The sequence below is a fragment of the Chiloscyllium punctatum genome, chromosome 15, assembly GCF_047496795.1.
Source record: "Chiloscyllium punctatum isolate Juve2018m chromosome 15, sChiPun1.3, whole genome shotgun sequence".
In the NCBI taxonomy this organism is placed as follows: domain Eukaryota; kingdom Metazoa; phylum Chordata; class Chondrichthyes; order Orectolobiformes; family Hemiscylliidae; genus Chiloscyllium; species Chiloscyllium punctatum.
The window spans coordinates 76,333,045-76,351,660 of NC_092753.1; the positions used below are offsets into that span (position 1 = coordinate 76,333,045).

Sequence of the window (18,616 nt, forward strand, 5' to 3'; positions counted from 1 at the left end):
TATCTTTTCATCCTTATTTCCACACCATCTGCAGCATTTTGCTATTCTATGATACACTGGCTTCTCTTTCATTAAGAGTTAAAAAATTGCCTACCCCCTCCCCCCCAATAAATTCTTCTAAGATGTGTACAGAGAGTACTGTCACAACATAAACTGTTACAAGTCACCCAAAATTACACCCATCAACTTTCTGAAGCCCTGAGCCCAGAGGCTGGGAGACATCTTATTTCACCAATTTTCAGGCTAGGGGGCACAGACTAAGCAACAAATAATTGCAACAATGAGAAAACTTAAATCCACATGAAAATAAATTCTAATAATATCATGTAGGACACTTACCAACAGACGTGTCTGAATTGCTATAAGAGTTCTTTGATTTGAGCTGTTGGAAGAGAAACATTGTAAACAAGCAGAATAATTACTGACTGTTAACAAGTGAAAGCAACATGCAGTTGTAAATCTAAAACAAAAACAGAGATAGCTGGAGAAACTCAGCAGAACTGGCAGCATGTGTGGGAAGAAAGCAACGTTAATGATTTGAGTCTAGTAACTTTTCGGATAAAGAGTTTCTCTGATAATTTCTGTTTTTCTTTCATATCTCCAGCACCCTTTTTTTTGTTTTATTGCAGTGGTAAATCACTGACTTGGCATCAAAGAAATTCACTATTCGGAAAGAACATGCCTATGTACATTCAGGTTTAAACATTAAGAGATTGGAGAAATAAATAATATTTCTCACTTGCAGGGTTTTATTTTAGTTTATTTGACTTGCAATATAAAAAGATTCTTGCAGCAATGAATATGTTATAGACACACAAGCCTAACTTGGGAAAAGGGCAAATGAACCCAACAGTGTGAAATTTTATTTCAGAGTTTGCAGTTTAAGTTGGAAATTTATGGGTATATTGTGGGAATCAATTGTGATGCAACTGGGTCAATTTAAAATGAATTCAAGGCTCATATTGTGGGAAAAAATACCAAAGCCTAGACGTGGTGGTCAGAGAAGGATCACCTTCAAGTAATGCTACTCTCAAAGGTTTAGTGGGATGCACAGCATCAATTTCCTCTACTCCAACATGACTTGAAATCTGGTAAAAACAATAACTGCAGATGCTGGAAACCAAATACTGGATTAGTGGTGCTGGAAGAGCACAGCAGTTCAGGCAGCATCCAATCCATGTACCGTGAATCTGTGCAAACACTGATAGTGACAGTATCAGGCAGGCTGATAGCCAATCAGATAAAAAATTTTTCCCAGACATCAAACTAGGAAACAAAGAGAAGGGATTATAATTCATTTTTAATCATTTCATAGGAAGTGAAATAAAGATTGTGATATACACATGACACTGAGGTACAAACTGAAATATCATAAATATTATTTTAAAAATAGTAAAATTTATTAATGTTATTCTGAAGGAATAATACTCCAAATTTGATAATTAGCTTTTCAGGGCCAGGAGGATGTTTGACAATAATTATGACCAGTAGAAACTCAACTAGATCTCATCCAATATGACAACATTTTGGACAGCTTTTACATTACGAACAGTGCATTAAAAAGTTGATGTTTATATCAGTCTGCGGAGTCTGTGTTCATCGCATCTGTAAAAACTGCAACAGCATATCCAATGTAGCAATAAGGTACCAGTGACATTCTTGACTTGGCTTTAGCTGGCTATCTCAAGATGTCAGAAGTTGTCAGTTTCATAATAATATCAACAAATGCTGACAGTTTAGTCATCATAAAAATTGCAAATTCCAAGCCCCTACTTTACATCCTGTGTGTAACCAGAGTTCAAGGGCACTGATTAAGAATAAGGATCTTTATCTAATGTAATGACCCTGAATTATTTGGAGAAATAAACACGAAAAGAAACATTGGTTGATAATATGATAAAAAGAGAAAAGTGGAAAGAAACAATTAATTCAGACATTATTTTTTTTTCAGTGTGTTGTGCTGAAGTTTCAGCCTATTCACTGATAAAATATTTCTGACACAACTGCAGTATATAACATGGTGAGGTTCAGAGTTTTAATGTGAGAGTTTTAATCTGTTGTCTTGATGCAACTGGGTCGATTTAAAATGAATTCAAGGCTGTGAATGGTTCATTTGTTTTACTTAGAATCACTTATTATCACATTTGCTCATAACATTTTGCTACTGGTCATTTTAAAATAATCTATAAGGAGAAAAAGATATGGTTGTATGCAGAAGAATGCTGTTTATATAGCATCATTCTGCAATGCTACTATTGGGGACATCAAAGACATATGCATTCTCTTGTTACATGCAGTAAAAATATAAGCATGGCAGGACTGTATTGATGTATGCTGTACATAAATTCTATAAATTTCATGGTAATGCATCAAGCATTAACATGTGCCTAATCAAACAGAAAATTATGTAGCATTTCTTTAATTGTGTTTTGCATCTCAACATACCTCAACCACATCTATTTCTTCATAATGTGAATCAGCAGCACATGTTTCTTCTATCTTGATAGCTGGCACAGAGTCCATCAACAACTATAAAATTGTTTTTAAAAATTTAGATTTTAATCATATTAGGTTCTGAACAAACCGCTACAAGAACAATACCTTCAGATTAATATATTTAGAAAATGGTGTTTTCTATTGAAATGTTGACAATTCTAAACATCATCAGCCAAGTACAGTAAGATGGTTTGTGATAAATCCATTGATCTTTCAAGGTAAAATCTAGGCATAATAAGCTGACTAATCTCCTTCAGTACTGTAGGATGCAATTACTGAAATTCTAGTGAAAATTTGTATCAATCTCACCACTGAACAGAAAAGCAAATTAGATATAATACACAGCATTGGCAAATCTTTTTCACTGTCCTGCACTTGAGTACAAATAACAATAAGCCAAATTCTAATAAACCTAACTCTAATTCAAATATGAAAAAATTCTATATGACAAACTATTTTAATTTGATGTAAAAATATATCTAGACACAGGCTGGCATTCACAGATCCTCAACAATGATATTGACTCTTAAATGTTCTTGGAAATGTCTTAGCAAACAATTCAGTTTAAAGATAATTAGGGACGGAAAAAAATTACTGGGTTTGCCAGTAATTCCCACAATAGACCAATATCTTTCTCTTAAGGGAAAGTGTCTAAAATACTTTCAGTACTGCATTGAGCTAGACTTTGTTTTAGATAAAACATGACTTGCACTTCCTTTCAACTACTGCTATGGTTATTGTGCTGAAATGTATTACCTATATTATACTTTGGAATCTGGATTTTAAAATAGATATATTTATGTATACATGAGTTCTGTTTTGTTTTTAAACAAATAGATTATAAAATCATTTGGAATTGTGACCCAAGTATATCAATTCCAAGAAAGCAAGTAGTTAAGCAACTGGCAGAACCCCTGTAGTGTCAATGGATGGAATGTTTATATTGCTGAGGTTACATCAGAAAGTTATTAATTTTAGCTCAGAAAGAAGAACAGTGTCTTCAAGCAGGAGAATCAAGTTTTTTTGTTCATGCAACCAGTCACCATAGTAGGAGCGTTGTAGTTTATGGAAATTCCAAACCAGATGAGTTTGGATAGAAATCTGCAAGTTGTTCAATTTGAAAAAAAAGTTGCCTACATCAGAGTTGTGAAGGTTCATGTCAGCGGACTTGGAAAGGAATCTTAAACTGTTTTCCACATTCCATGGAACAGAAATTGGGAGTCATTAGTAAAAACTTAAAAAGTTGAGATCAGTGTGAAATTTCTCTGGAAACAAGTGTGTATCTGTAAAAGGATAGTGTAGAGAACCAGGTTGAAACATTAATTTAATGTTTGTGTTAAAATCCTTCTAACTATCTCACATTAATATAAAGCAAGATGATTTGTTTTCTTTTGTATAACAAACCCATATTTTGGTGTTAAAATACATCTGCAGCCTCTGGTGAATAGGTTTCAGTGACTAACTATAATATAAACAACTACCACAATTGCACAGTTGATCTATCAAGCTAGGTTTCACTCTCAGATCGGACTTGGCCAGTATTATCACCAGCTGGGAACATATTGTAAAGGTCAGTACAGTAGCGCCTCGACATATGAACGATCCCGTTCATGAACAAATCGGTTTACAAACAGGATTGTACATAAAATTTTGCTTCAACGTATGTATGAAATTCAAGGTACGAATGAAGGTACGAACGCAAAAAGCCCGTGGTTTCATCGTCATTGTTCTGCTTTGCTACGCGCGCTTTGAATATCCGAACAATGGGAAAATTGATTCAGTTCGCGAACCGGGTCCCAGAACAGATTAAGTTCGTAAGTCGAGGCGCTACTGTATTTAATTAGTAATTTGACTATTATCTGCAGCCATTCATGACACTTTAATAATCTCTGTATCTGGGACCCCCAATTTGTTTTGGTTACTTTACTCTTGCACTTTTTTTCCAAATAGTAAAATGCACAATTTTCTCAATCTAAAGCAACAGTTCCTGAATCAAGAGAATACTGAAGGATTCTAGGTACGTTAAATATGTTAGCCGGCAAATAGCATGTACCTGGGTGTTAAAAAGACAAAGGAAACAACTTGAATAAACCCACGAAGGAAATTCTGCTGGTGACAGACAAATACAAATGAGGATGAACAGTGAAGATAGAGGACAGTGATATCGAGCAAGAAAGAGAGGCAGCAAGAGTGAGAGAGACCACTGAGGTAAATATAGTGACAAAGGAATCTTGCAGAGAATGAAAATGATGGTTTTGAAAAAAAGGAGAGATGAATGTCAAGGAAAAAAATTGCTGGTCTTAGTTAGATTGCCAAGTAGCAATTGTAAACTCAGTTCCCATTTTCAAGCTCATTTCAGGTCAAACTTTGTAAGAAATATGGTCATGTAATTCTACAAATTTTTTTTTGCATCACTCTTACTCTAATCTAACTGATAACTATGGGAAAGTGTCTCAATGATTTTGCACACCATCAATAGCTTATTTCTTAATTGTTGCTGGTTTCTGCTGAAAACATTATTTTTGCAATTCCTGTTTTCTTTTAAAGAACCCACCTAATATTGAAACAATTAATTATCCTGTGCTTTAACGTGTTCAAATAATGTTACTTTCGATATCTGCTGTTCTGGTAAGAGCTGAAACAATACACAGATTCTGAGATATTCAAAATATTTTTTTTAAATTATGATTCATTAATGAAAGTTCAAAACTCAGTCAAGAAAATTAGAAGCAATAAAGGAGTTGAGGTTTAACATGTATTTTATCGAGTTTTGAGAAGATTTGAGATTTGAGAAGATGTATTTTATATTTAGCTATAATTTATAATAATTGGCACAACATTTTGTTGTTTCTCCTTACCTCAACATTTTGGCCTGGGAACAGTCCATGCTCTCCATTAGAGTTCATACCTTCATACCAACCACTGTAGATATCCTAAAGAGAGAATCGCATCAGGTGTGTAAGGTGTGTCTTGAAATTTTGAAGCATTCTACACGGTTAAGGACACAGATTTGAAGAAATATTGTGTTCTGACATGCAATGATATCAAAATTGATTCACTCATTCATTGGCTACTACAAACAGTCAAAGCACCCATATCCCTTAGACCTTAGAGATGTAGTTGAAACACTGATTGCCATATTGGTCATCTCGAGCAGCTGCCTGAAATTAATATTGAGCACATTAAAGTATTAAGTAGAGATACTGTGTTTCTTTTCCATGATAGTGGAGCCTGCAAGAGTTTGATTTCATTATTCTTAAGCTTGCCCAGAAAACACAGTACAAACATTCAGAAAACTGGCTGCAACATCAGGCTTTCTTTATCTCCATTAAAGGCAAATTGCTGGATTGTTAATTTAGGCTGAGGATTTGTGATGCAAATATTTGGGTCTTCTGGTTGGAATTGGGAATGTTTTGATGCCACAGAACGGTTGGAGACAGATGCTCTATGCTCCTCCCATTTGCTGCGGGGAGAAAAAAATGAATTATTGATTACCATGGGGATGAACAATTATTGGGGGGTATGCAGGAATGTAGAGTTGAGGTTAAAATCAGGTCAGCCGCGATCTTATTGAATAGCAGTGCAGGCTCAAAGGGCGGAATGGGCTTACTTTTGCTTCCTGTTCATATGTTGTTGCGATAAACATTGCGGCTGCCACACAGTGAATGGAACTAACCCAATTGCAGCGCATGGGGGAAACTTTGCCAAATCAAAATGTCAGCTCTGAATATACTCGAGGAGTGGTCTACAAGGAGATTATGATCATTAGGTTGGCAAATACTGATTTGGTGCAGGCAGAATTGGGAAACAAACATCTGGCCATACTCCCCTGGAAAGGTTATAGTGGTCTTCAACTTCTACATCCCACACTCATTCAAACTTACAAAAGGTTGGGATCAGTAACTTTAATGAATGTCCTAACCATCAGGCAAGTGACAGATGCTCTAAAAGTGCACCTTCTTCCCCAGAGAGGCTGCACGATCCTTCAATTTTATTTTTCTCAGTGAAAGCTATCATCACTATTCACTGAGTAAAATGTACTCAAAAATCAAGTAGACCAATGTAGTGATTGGTACTTACTAGGAGGCTAGATTTCAAAATTCATCCTAAATCCAGTTAAGAAGCTCCCTAAAGTGAGAATTGTACCCATTTGACTTATAGTCTTTTAATGTTTCGTGATTTGTTGGGAACAGCTTCATTGCAATGTGGTGAGTTGGAAATATCTCTCGAGGGACTTCGCATATTGGAGAGTAAAAACTCACGTAATACTACAGGATTTAAAGAGCTGCAATAGCTAAATTGCACCAATCAGGAATTTTACACGAGGGACCTAAGCAAGTTTTTATACCAAAATTCTTCAAAAAAGTTGAATAGTCCTGCAAACAGTGATACAAGGCAATAGAAAGGATATGGCACACTGCCCGTTTACATTGTTTCAAATATCAACAAACTAATCCAAGAAATAGTCAAGCAAATACGATTAGAGCAGGGAAGGGAAAACAGCTCAAAAATAGAGGTGAAAAGCTAGTTTCAAAATGAAAGAATTCACGTGTCTCCCAATCAAAAGAATCTTAAGAGAGAACACCTAGCCTACTGCAAAAATGTAGTAATGTTGGGCTCCTTATTTGCACAGTAGTAAGCTAGTGAGACCACAGCTTGCAGAAGTACAACTTGGAAGCACACAGAATGAGGTTAATTATTCACCAAAGGTTGAGAGTGGGGTGCTGGAAAAGCACAGCTCAGGCAGTATCCAAGGAGCAGGAGAATCGATGTTTCAGGCATTAGCCCTTCATCAGGAATTCCTGCATTCCTGAAGAAGGGCTTATGCCTGAAACATCGATTCTCCTGCTCCTCGGATGCAGCCTGACCGGCTGTGTTTTTCCAGCACCCCACTCTCGACTCTGATCTCCAGCAGCTGCAGTCCTCACTTTCTCCTCCCGATTATCTACCAAGTTGATTTGAAGGGCACTACACTGCTCACTATCATTGTAATGCTGCAGCAAAAGACCCTGCACTTCCACGGACACATTCCTCGCTCATGGTCTAGACCAGCCTGCATCCCAGAGCTCAATGCTCCATTTCATAGTGCCTAAGCCATCTTCCACTTCATCTGGAGAGGAAAGATGGATCATGTTCACAAGGTCACCTTATACAAAGCTCTGGATAATGGGGCGAAAGATATGGCCAATGCTGCCCTCATCCTGATGGCCACCTTTTTATGTGGCTACATCAAGATGTGCACGGACCTTCAGTATGCAAACACCATTTGCCACGATGTACTTAGATTCTACCTATGTCTGCTGTTTCGAAGTGTAGGTCTGACCTTGGTTCTGAGGAGCGCTCAAAGTAGTTGGAGTGCTCCATATCACCTGTCCTTTCTGGAAAAAATTGTAAACACCTTTGACCATAAGTCCATCTTGCAGTAGTCAGTGCATAATGTTCCAAGACCTTGCGTGAAAAGGAGAGGGTGAACCCTGTAAATTTGTTCCTAGAGCAGACTGACAAAGTCATTTCTCAGAATGCTCATCACCAGAACTTCTTAACAAGCACCATGACATCGCTTTGCTGGTAGTGAGAAAGGCATTGCCCACCAGTTGTTGCATGCTCACCCAGTCTCTGTGCAGCACCACAGTTGTCCTTGAAGAAACTGCTCTGGTGAAGAGACTGTTGCACATCTCCTTCAGACATGTACCTTTTCAAAGAAGGTTTGGAGAAAGATGTAACGGTTTTCATCAAGGCACATGCTGAGCAGCTGCGTGACGCCCAACTCTGTGCTCTATGGTCTGTTCCCAGGGATGCACACATAGATGAACATCTGGAGGTCTATCAAATCAGTGAAAGATGCTCTTTGATCCGCCCAGAACTGGTTGGCTTCCCAGTGGAAAGAGTTGACCTTGACCGAGTGTTGCAGATTGTCACATACCAAGGTCCAGGTCAACATACCGAGGGACCCGCTAAAGCATGGAGAAGCTGGTGCCAAGGTCCAGTGGGAAGAGGACGTCTCATGTTTTTCTGCCAAATTTTAATGAGAGTCCATTCAGTTATCAGACCTCATTTGTATTTAAATAGTGCCCTCCATGACTAAGAAATGTCTTTGGTTTTTGAAACTACAGGGAATGTCAACTCCTAATGTTTGTTTATCTTGATATGCTAAAACCACACAGTCCCTGTAAATGTAATGATTTCTTTTTAAAAAAAAATCAATGAAGTATATTATTGCAGTAAAAAAAATCATAGTGCATAATCACTGAGCCTGTTTGCTTCCTGGATTGCTGAACCTTATGTTTTTGCACTGTGTCTCAACCAGACATTGAGGCTCATATTACTACTGTCTCACCTTGCTGTTTAGCGCAAACACAGAACAACAAATCTTGCCATGGTTGTCAGCAGGCCTCCTTTAAGTCAAGGAGTGGTGACTTCACTCAGGAACTTCCAGTTGAGTAAGTCAAAGGCAGCCTCCGATACCAGTCCAGTGTTTGGAAACAGTCAGTCAACCATTTGGATAGTCACAGTCTGGATTCTCTCCACAAAAGCTGAATTTTCAGCAGCCCACCACTATTCTGGAGTCTTTCTGCCCTGTTATAGGCCATTTCCCTGACTGGAATGAGAGACAGGCAGATATTAAGGGTGATGAAAGTGGGTTACATTTTGGTACAGGCTGGGAGCTATGCCAATGAGTGCTTGCAAACTCTGGTATTGCAGGCAATCATGAATGTGGTAGAGCTTGAGGCTTGGTGGCAGGTGAGTGTAGTAGCAAAGATCGAGTGAATGTGAGCTAGTGGAGAATAGGTGGTGGCAATTATGCTGGCAGACTGGAGAAAGACATTGACCTTCTTTCTATAGCGCTATGCATTCTCCTACATGGCTGAGATGGCTCTAATCTGGGTGGCAACCATGGACCAGATTGGCATGTTCTGGCATCATTGTTGATCCTGGGGGAGATGGATGTCCTACTTTTTCACCACCATATCCTGTAGGAATTCTGGGTCACTGCCCACACAATGGGGTGGCAATTTCAGCTGTCTGGTGCACAACAGGGAGAGTGGTGGGAAATTAAATTCAGTTTCCAATTGAATATATTCACAGTACTGATGATATATGCCAAGTCTCTGTCCTTTTCCTGCAGTTCATAGTTCAGCTCATTTAATTTTGATGTTACATCCGTAAGGAACCCAAAGTTACCCATTGTCCGACAGCATACTGCAGACTCCATTCCTCGATCTCACAAAAGGTAACAGCTTCAGATATAAAAATCAGTGCAGGATCTTCTCTCCACAACCTCTCAGCAGTGTGGAGAATTACTTCACTGTTGGCAGCGTCAAGAGAGAATTTAAACACGCCGTGCAGAATGGCTCTTGCTCAAGTTAAATTTACAATTTTAACAAAAAAATTAATTAAATGTCAAAAGTCCATAACTTTACACATTAATACTTTGCAGTGGATTATGCAGTATACATTTGGTTAATAAGAAAGGGAATTCAGTATCATTTCTGCAAAATGCAATAAAGCTCCAGTATGACTGGTCAGGTGAAAATATCCACTCTACTTGTTCTGTCCTTAAAATCCATGTGCAAAAAACTAATCAGCTGGGCTGTGACAGTCATGTTGATGAGTTTATCAAAACAGAAGTGAGAAGCATTCAAATCCTGCAGTAGTTACAGAAAGATATCTTTGCAGAGAAATTCTACTCGTTTTGCTATTGTGGAAGCACTGAGTGATATACCATGGATTGCCATTATTATTTCATCCTCATTCAGAGTCAGCAGCAACAGCCACTGATTCTTTAATGACTTCATAATCTGTGAACGATTTCTATCTTGCTGCAAGATGGCAGACATGAAATGCTGCTTCAGAATAGGTTTCTTTCCTTTTTGTTGTTGGGTGAGAAAAAAATGACTTGAATTTTCAAGATGGCCTTCAGCTTCTCAACTTTCTTTGTTCACAGCATGTTGCTCAAGGGCAAGTCATCCTTGAATTTACTATGCAGTGTTGTTTGGTGTCATTCCAAATTCTCCTATTTGCTTATTGATACACTTTGGTGACATATAAAGTGAAAACTTCTGACAAACACGCTTACGGTTGAGAACAGAGTCAAATTTTCCTATTCCAGGTGGAAGTTGTACATTTTTCATTTGTTTTATATGCTCCATGTTGACACTCATCATTATTGTTTCACCCAGTCGTGCACGGTGCTGCTTATCGGCCTCTGTATCTGTGCCTCTGGAATATCCGAATATTGCTAACTGCCTTCAAGTGTGAGGAGACACTGGAGATTACTCCTGTGCTTGTGATTTGTTTCCAGGGTCCCCAGTCAGCTTGTGGAACATTGCAACATTCCCTATAAATATTTCTTCATATTGTACAGACCTATTAGATAGCAGCTAAAGAAAAGCGAACGTAGGTTTACAGATGAAAGGAACTAAGTGAGAATTTCTTGCAGGGAGTTCACATGTACATGATAGATTTAATAGCCTCATACATCTGTTATTCTCCAAAATACTGGCTTCACATCAATTCCTTTTATTTTCTTATTCATTTAGCTGCCTTACCACCACAACACTTTACCTTGTAATTAAAGTCCATCTGGACCAAACCGAAGCACAATGCAACAAGTTGCCAAAGCCAGTTAAGAGCACACACATTTCTCTGGTAATGTGGCTTCCAGAACCAGATATCGTGTATGATAATTGACATGAACTGATGAATGAACACGAGTGGGTGGTCAAGAGGACTACCAGAAACGCCACAGTGAAGAAATGCAGGCGGGCGGTGGGATTGACTGGCTGAGTCTCTGATATTGATGCACGTTGGAGACCATGGCTGTACTTGGGGCACAGCCTTTCAGGGAATATGGAATCACTCCTCTGGACAAATGCTCCAATCTGCACAGAAATTCAATAAGCTTGTCTTTCCGTGGTCCCCGAGCTTTCAAGCAAGTATATGCTAATGCATGAAGGGAAGAACTGTGTGCATTGTTACTGGAATTAAGAACCAGCAACCTGTGCCTTGTTTCCAAGGCCTCTGATCAGTTTCTGTTGCTTGGATACAGGATGAGGGACATGACAGCCGATATCTCTCATCCAGACTGGATGATGTCCCTCCCCAACTCTGCCTCAGCCAGACCCAACAAACCCCGACCCAAACCAGCACTCCACCCTGCCAGTCTCACTCCTACTAATCTGAAGGACCCTGAACCTGACAACTCCTCCCTCCTATTGAACCCAATACAACTATCGCCCAACCTAAACTGAACTGACACGCTCTGGACCCCAAACTCAATCCATTGCACCCCAGGACACAATCATTCCCAGACTCTCCCTCACAAGGTCAGAATATCCCATCTTCCCCCAACCTCTTAATTAGTTGTCTGTCACCTCACATACCAACCTTAGCCACCCGGCATCCTACTATTTCTTGCCCACCTGACACAATGTACCTTACCCACCTGGCACACTACCCAGCCCCTTACTCACCTGGAACACTGCCCACACCTACCTTTCACAGCAACAGTCAATGTGGCTGGCTGTGCTGTTGACAATCTTCCCTCTAAGCTGAGTGGCCATACATCTGTGCAGTGATTTGGAGGGTTCGCATATGCTAATCAACACAGAGCCACGTGAACTTCCGGTCCCAGAAGTCAATGCTGAATACAGACCTTGGAGGTTCCTGCAGCAGCAGGAAATATTAATGGGAAAGTAGGCTGTTGGACATTTCAATCTTTGAGTATGGCATGTTGTCATTGCAAAAGATGGTCTCTGTTGCTGTATTTGTAGATTACTGGATAGATTTCTAACAGGAGGCCCCTGTCCAGGAATATTCAACACTGAAGGCATCTAAAGTAAGTTTTAATTTAATCAGATTGAAAAATCAGGTGTCTGGACTTGTCTGGAATATCTGTGCTTTTATGTTACAATAAAATAGAGTCATAGAGTCACACAGCCCAGAAACAGACCTTTCACTCCAAACATAATCACAAACTAAACTAGTCTCACCTGCCTGCTCCTGGTCCATATCCTTCCAAATCTTTCTTATTGATGTACTTATCCAAATGTATTTTAAACACTGTAATTGCTCCACAGCCACCACTTCTTCAGTATGTTCATTTCACAAGCATACCTCCCTCTGTTTAAAAAGTTTGTCTTTTTTAAATCGCTCTCTTCTCACCTTAAAAATATGACCCTTAGTCTTGAAATCTTCCATCCTATGGAAAAGACAATTACCATTTACCCTATCAATTCTTCTCATTATTTCATAAACTTCTAAAAGGTCACCTCTCAACCTCTTATGCTCCAGTGAAAAAAGTCCCAACCTTTCTTTATAACTCAGACGTTCCATCCCCGGCAACATTCTGATAAATCTCCTCTGAACCCACTCCAGCTTAATAATATGCTTCCTATAACTGGGCAACCAGAACCGGGCACAGTATTCCAGAAGAGATCTCACCAATGTCCTGTACAACTTCAATATGACTTCCCGACTCCTACACTCAAAGGATTGAGCAATGAAGGCAAGTGTGCTAAATGCCGAACTACCCTATCCATGTGTGATACAAACTTCAAAGAATTATATACTTGAATCCCTAGGTCCCACTGTTCTATAACACCACCCAAGGCTCTACCATTAATTGTAGGAGGCCTACCCTTGTTTGTTGTACCAAAATGCAACACCTCACATTTATCTAGATTGAAGTCCATCTGCCATTTTTCAGCCCATTGACCCATTCGACCCATTGTTCTTTGAAACTCCAATGGGTAAAGGTGCAACCTGTTCAACCTTTCTTCATTAGATAAACTCTGTTTCTCTGAGTTGAGTGGAACTTCTTTGGAGTGCTCCTATTGCAATTGTACAGTTTTTCAAATAACCATGCCAGTATTCCAGATGCAGTTTCAACAAATCTTTATCTCAGTTGCACAGATACCATCTGGTGATGATGGCTGAATATGGAGGATAGCTACTGTTGTTTGCTGCATAGGACATAATCCTCTCTTTTCATACAAATGGTTAAATTTAAAAAAGGAACTAAGAAAATATGTAAAACAGGTGATACTCACAGTACATGACAAAGTGTTACATTTCATTATAAAATCATCTTTCCCTTTATTTTACAGTTTGATGAAAATTCTTTACCTGATTGTTAACTGTAATAACCTCTCCTGGTATTAGAGTCAGTTCACCCTCTTTGCGACGTTTAAAGATACATCGAACTATCGCCTAAGTAAAGAAAATAAATTAAAGCAAAGCTAGATCCTACATCCTGTCTACTCACATTAAGATACAAGATGGTAATAGATTTATTCATTTTGCTTTAAATTCCTTGTGCGACTTAGCATCGCATTACTTCAGGAACTGATTCAAGAATATTAAAACATTGAACCATCACTCCTCAAGTCTATTCTGCCATTCAATGAGATTGTGACTGATCTGCAACATGACTACATGTCTTTGCCACATAACCCTTAATATCTTCAAATCTATTACTCTCATATTTACAATAAACAACTGACTGAATGCCAATACCTATTTCTGGAAGAGTGTGCAAAACTTTCCTAATTTCACTCCTGAAACATTTCACTCTTTCTTTTGATTAAACACCCTTTGTTACAGACTTCTTAAACCAGTGGAAATAATGGACAGAATTCTACAAGTACCTCACCACTAGTCCCAGCAATGGTATGGGGGAACCATAAAATAATACTGTGGTCTTCCTGCTAGCTTTCCCTTATCCTCCCCTACCTGACTTTCTTCAACTTTATGCAGGGTGAGTGAGGTTTAGGTGACCCATTGCCAAACCAATTTTGGATGATTATTGACTACTTGAGGGCCACTTCCCACCTAATCTCAACTTTGAGATTGGCGGGCCTTGGAATTGAAGGAGGGCAGTGAAGAATGATGCATGCAGTGTTTGAGCAAAGTACAATGTAACCCTGCAAGGTTACATGTAGAACTCTGAGCTCAAAAACTGCATGAATTTATGTAAAACTCCATTATCTCACTTTTTAGATTAGAATCAATCTAAACATCATGGCATAGATAGAAAACACAGGGGGCCAACACCTTCAACATATTGTCTAGCTATCACCATTGTCAACAGCTAACCCGAGAATGCAACTTTAAAAAAAAGGTTTTGTGATTTACACATGAAAGAAGAAGTGAAACTATCACTGTATTCTAACAGATGAAAGGCTTAACAATCAATTTTTCAATGTATAATTTCAGTTACATCACACTGTAAATTTTTGCTATAAATTCTGTGTTAGGATTGAGCCCTTCACTATCACCTGATGAAGGAGTGTCGCTCCGAAAGCTAGTGCTTCCAATTAAACCTGTTGGACTATAACCTGGTGTTGTGTGATTTTTAACTTTGTACTTTATTCTATTTCACTCACCACATCTCCACTGAAGCTCTCACCCCTGGGAGCAGCAGTCATTGTACACAGCCTTCCCCTCCCAGGGCCCCATAGGCGCCCAAAATGATTCCCATGGCTATACCATGGCCCTAATTAATATTGCTGATAAGTCTGCATCAATATAATTTAGAAAGGGCCACCACGTCTTGTAAAACTGCTCCATTTTGTGGTGCACTGTATTTGTGAGGTGGACTTGGGATAGATGCTCCATGAGGTAAAAACAATGACTGCAGATGCTGGAATGCAAATACTGGATTAGTGGTGCTGGAAGAGCACAGCAGTTCAGGCAGCATCCAACGAGCAGCGAAATCGACGTTTCGGGCAAAAGCCCTTCATCAGGAATTGCCCGAAACGTCGATTTCGTTGCTCGTTGGATGCTGCCTGAACTGCTGTGCTCTTCCAGCACCACTAATCCAGTAGATGCTCCATTACTAGCCTGCACCACGCAATAAGACCTGGGGGTTTTTCCAACATCCAATTCATTCTTCCTCACACGGTGGGTAATCTCTTCCCATCGTCCCCCAGACAGGGCAAGTTTGGTAACCCCAGAAGACGAAATACTGGATCCATTTTAACTTCAATCCCCAGGTTGTCCTTCAGCTCCCTTACTATGGCACTCCAGTATCTCTGGATCTTACAACATCACCAGTAGCAGTGTGTAAGAGAGCCTATACTAATATTACATTTGGGACACTCTGGAGACACTCCTCTCTTGAACTTAGCTCGCCTCTCTGGCACCATATGAGCCCTGTGTAAAATCTTCAATTGCATGGCCTGTGCTTTGTTATAAACTGAAATTTTCCTTACATTTCCCCATATATCTTCCCATACTTCCGATGAGATATCCTCTCCTAGCTCTTGATTCTATGTCCTACAGAGTGCCTCCACGTCCGTTGTGGGGGATTTGAACTTTCCAAATATTGACTGTAAACGCTATAGTTAGAGTACCTTAGATGGGTTGGTTCTTGTCCAATGTGTGCAGGATGCTTTCCTGTCACAACTCAAAAGTGTAGTGGCAGCTGCTCAAGAATATTGTACACACCCAGGGAAGGATTTTTTTTGTGGTGACAAGTGAATGATTTGCCACAATTCTTGACCGGGCATGCTGCAAGCATTTTGCCACCAGTCAACTCGACACCTTCAGACTCCAAAGGCACCAGTGTTAAAGCATGTTGAGGATGTGTATCCTCTCCATCTCCACCTGGTGTTGTGGACATGATCTCGTGAGGTGCTTCTCTATTTGCGGAGGATCTACAGATATGGAAATAGCAGGCTGCGCGCCATTTTGGTCCTTACCAGAGATCCAACCTAAGGAAGTAGAAGTAGCATTCTTCCTGATGTGATACATTAGACCTCTAAAGGGCAGTCAGCCTCTCCAGAGCATTGAAGAGAAACTCCAGATAGGTAAAATAAACACTCAGCGTATTGTGAGCAAACCCATTCCGACAAGCAAGTAAGAAAGCAGTTGTGAGCACTGAGCACATGGTGTATATCCCAGAGTTTGTTTCAGCTCCATCAATTCTTACTTATCTTGCTTTCACTACAAGTGGTAGAGCTGGATTAGACATGCTGAGGCCAGAAGCTATGACAAAGCTTAAAAGACCCCAGAGCATTTTTCAAACAGAAAGGACAAAGAAAGGAAAGAAAGAAAAATCAAAAATTTATATTTTCATAAATACATTGGCAAAGCCACATTTCCTGTCTAGCAAGGATAAAACTTTTTAACCTACAGCAAGAGAAGTTACACAGATCAGCACTTACTATAGGGAAACTGCAATACAAACTGCTTAAAGTTTATTTATTTTGTGACTTCAGACAACAAAACAATAACAATATCCTCATATAAGATGCCACATTTATCACTATCTATGCAGGTGAAGTTCAGTGCAACCAGCTTTCCATGTAGCATTTTTCTCCATAAATCGTTCTTAATGTTTTTTGGTGGTGAAAATGAGGAGTTTGCTACCATTAGGTTCAAAAAGAGCTGGATTATTGTGTCCCTTATCTGAATATTTTTTCTTGATACACGCTTGGAACTTCTTAATTTCTCCAAGGGGGTCAGCATCAGAGGGACAGGATTTAGATGTACTTGGAAATGCAAGGGCTGATTAGAGATAGTCAACATGACTTTTTGTTTGGGAAATCACGTCTCATCAACTTGATTGAGATTTTTGAAGAAATGATGAAGAGGATTGATGAAGGCAGAGCAGTAGACATTGTCTATATGGACTTCAGTAAGGCGTTTGACAACCAGTCTACCATGAGGAACCTTAACAAGGTTAGATTACATAGAACACAGGGAGAACTAGCTACTTGGATACAAAATTAGATCGAAGGTAGGAGACACAGGGTGGTGGTGGAAGGTTGATTTCAGACTGAAGGCCCATGACCAGCAATGTGCTACAAGGATTAGTGTTGGGTCCACTGCTTTTTATCATTTATATAAATGATTTGTATGTGAACATAGGAGATACGATTAGTAAGTTTGCAGATGATACCAAAAATGGTGGTGTAATTGACAGTGAAGGTTACCTCAGAGTGCAATGGGATCTCTATCATATGGGCTGAGGAGTGGCAGATGGAGTTTAATCTAGATAAACGTGAGGTACTGCAATTTGGTAGGGCAAATCAGGGCAGGATTTATACACTTAATGGTAAGGTCCAGGGGAGTGTTGCTGAACAAAGAGACCTTGGAGTGCAAGTTCACAGTTCCTTGAAAACTGAGTTGCAGGTAGATAGGATAGTGAAGGCAGCATTTGATATGCTTTCCTTGATTGGTCAGTGCATTGAGTATAGGAGTTGGAAGGTCATGTTGCAGCTGTACAGGACATTGAATAGGTCACTTTTGGAATGCAGCATTCAATTCTGGTCTCCCTGCTATAGGAAGGATGTTGTTAAACTTGAAAGGGTTCAGAAAAGATTTACAAGGATGTTGCCAGGGTTGGAGAGACTGAGCGATAGGCAGAGGCTGAATAGGCTGGGGCTGTTTTCCCTGGAGCATTGAAGGTTTGGGGTGATCTTATAGAGGTTTATAAAATCATGAGGGGCATGGATAGGGTGGGTAGTCAAGGTTTTTACTGCAGAGTATGAGCCCAAAACTAGAGTGCATAGGTTTAAGGTGTAAAATGTTAAAAATCACACAATACCAGGTTATAGTCCAATAGGTTTATTTGGAAGCATGAGCTTTCAGAGCGCTGCTCCTTCATCAGATGGTTTAAGGTGAGAGGGGAAAGATTTAAAAGGGACCGAAGGGCCTACTTCTTCATGCAGAGATGGTGCATATATGGAATGAGTTGCCAGAGGAAGTGGTGGAGGCTGGTACAATTGCAACATTTAAAAGGCATCTGGATGGGTATATGAATAGGAAGGGTTGAGAGATATGTGGGCCAAATGCTGGCAAATTGGACTAGATTAATTGAGGATATCTAGGCAGAAGTGGGTACTGCAGATGCTGGAGATTAGAGTCAAGATTGGAGTGGCGCTGGAAAAGCACAGTAGGTCAGGCAGCATCCGAGGAGCAGGAAAATTGACGTTTCGGGCAAAAGCCCTTCAGCAGGAATCCTAATTTAGGATATTTGGTCGGTATGGACAAGTTGGATCAAAGGGTCTGTTTGCGTGCAGTACATCTCTACGACTCTATCAACATCACCAGGAAAAGCTTTATTCTGAAACTTTACACCCTCACACAACTGTTTTCAGAAGCAACCAAATTG

General features: G+C 39.6%; 1 protein-coding gene across 1 annotated transcript in view; it reads right to left on the reverse strand.

The window, feature by feature from the left end:
• Positions 1–18,616, reverse strand: part of LOC140485924 (sorting nexin-9-like) — an 87,975-nt gene that overhangs the window by 65,934 nt on the left and 3,425 nt on the right. The window contains exons 2-5 of the mRNA XM_072584369.1: positions 13,624–13,707; positions 5,355–5,429; positions 2,446–2,529; positions 340–382 (exon numbers count right to left, since the gene is read on the reverse strand). Of these exons, the coding sequence (XP_072440470.1) occupies positions 340–382; positions 2,446–2,529; positions 5,355–5,429; positions 13,624–13,707 (286 nt within the window). The remainder of the gene's footprint in view (positions 1–339; positions 383–2,445; positions 2,530–5,354; positions 5,430–13,623; positions 13,708–18,616) is intronic.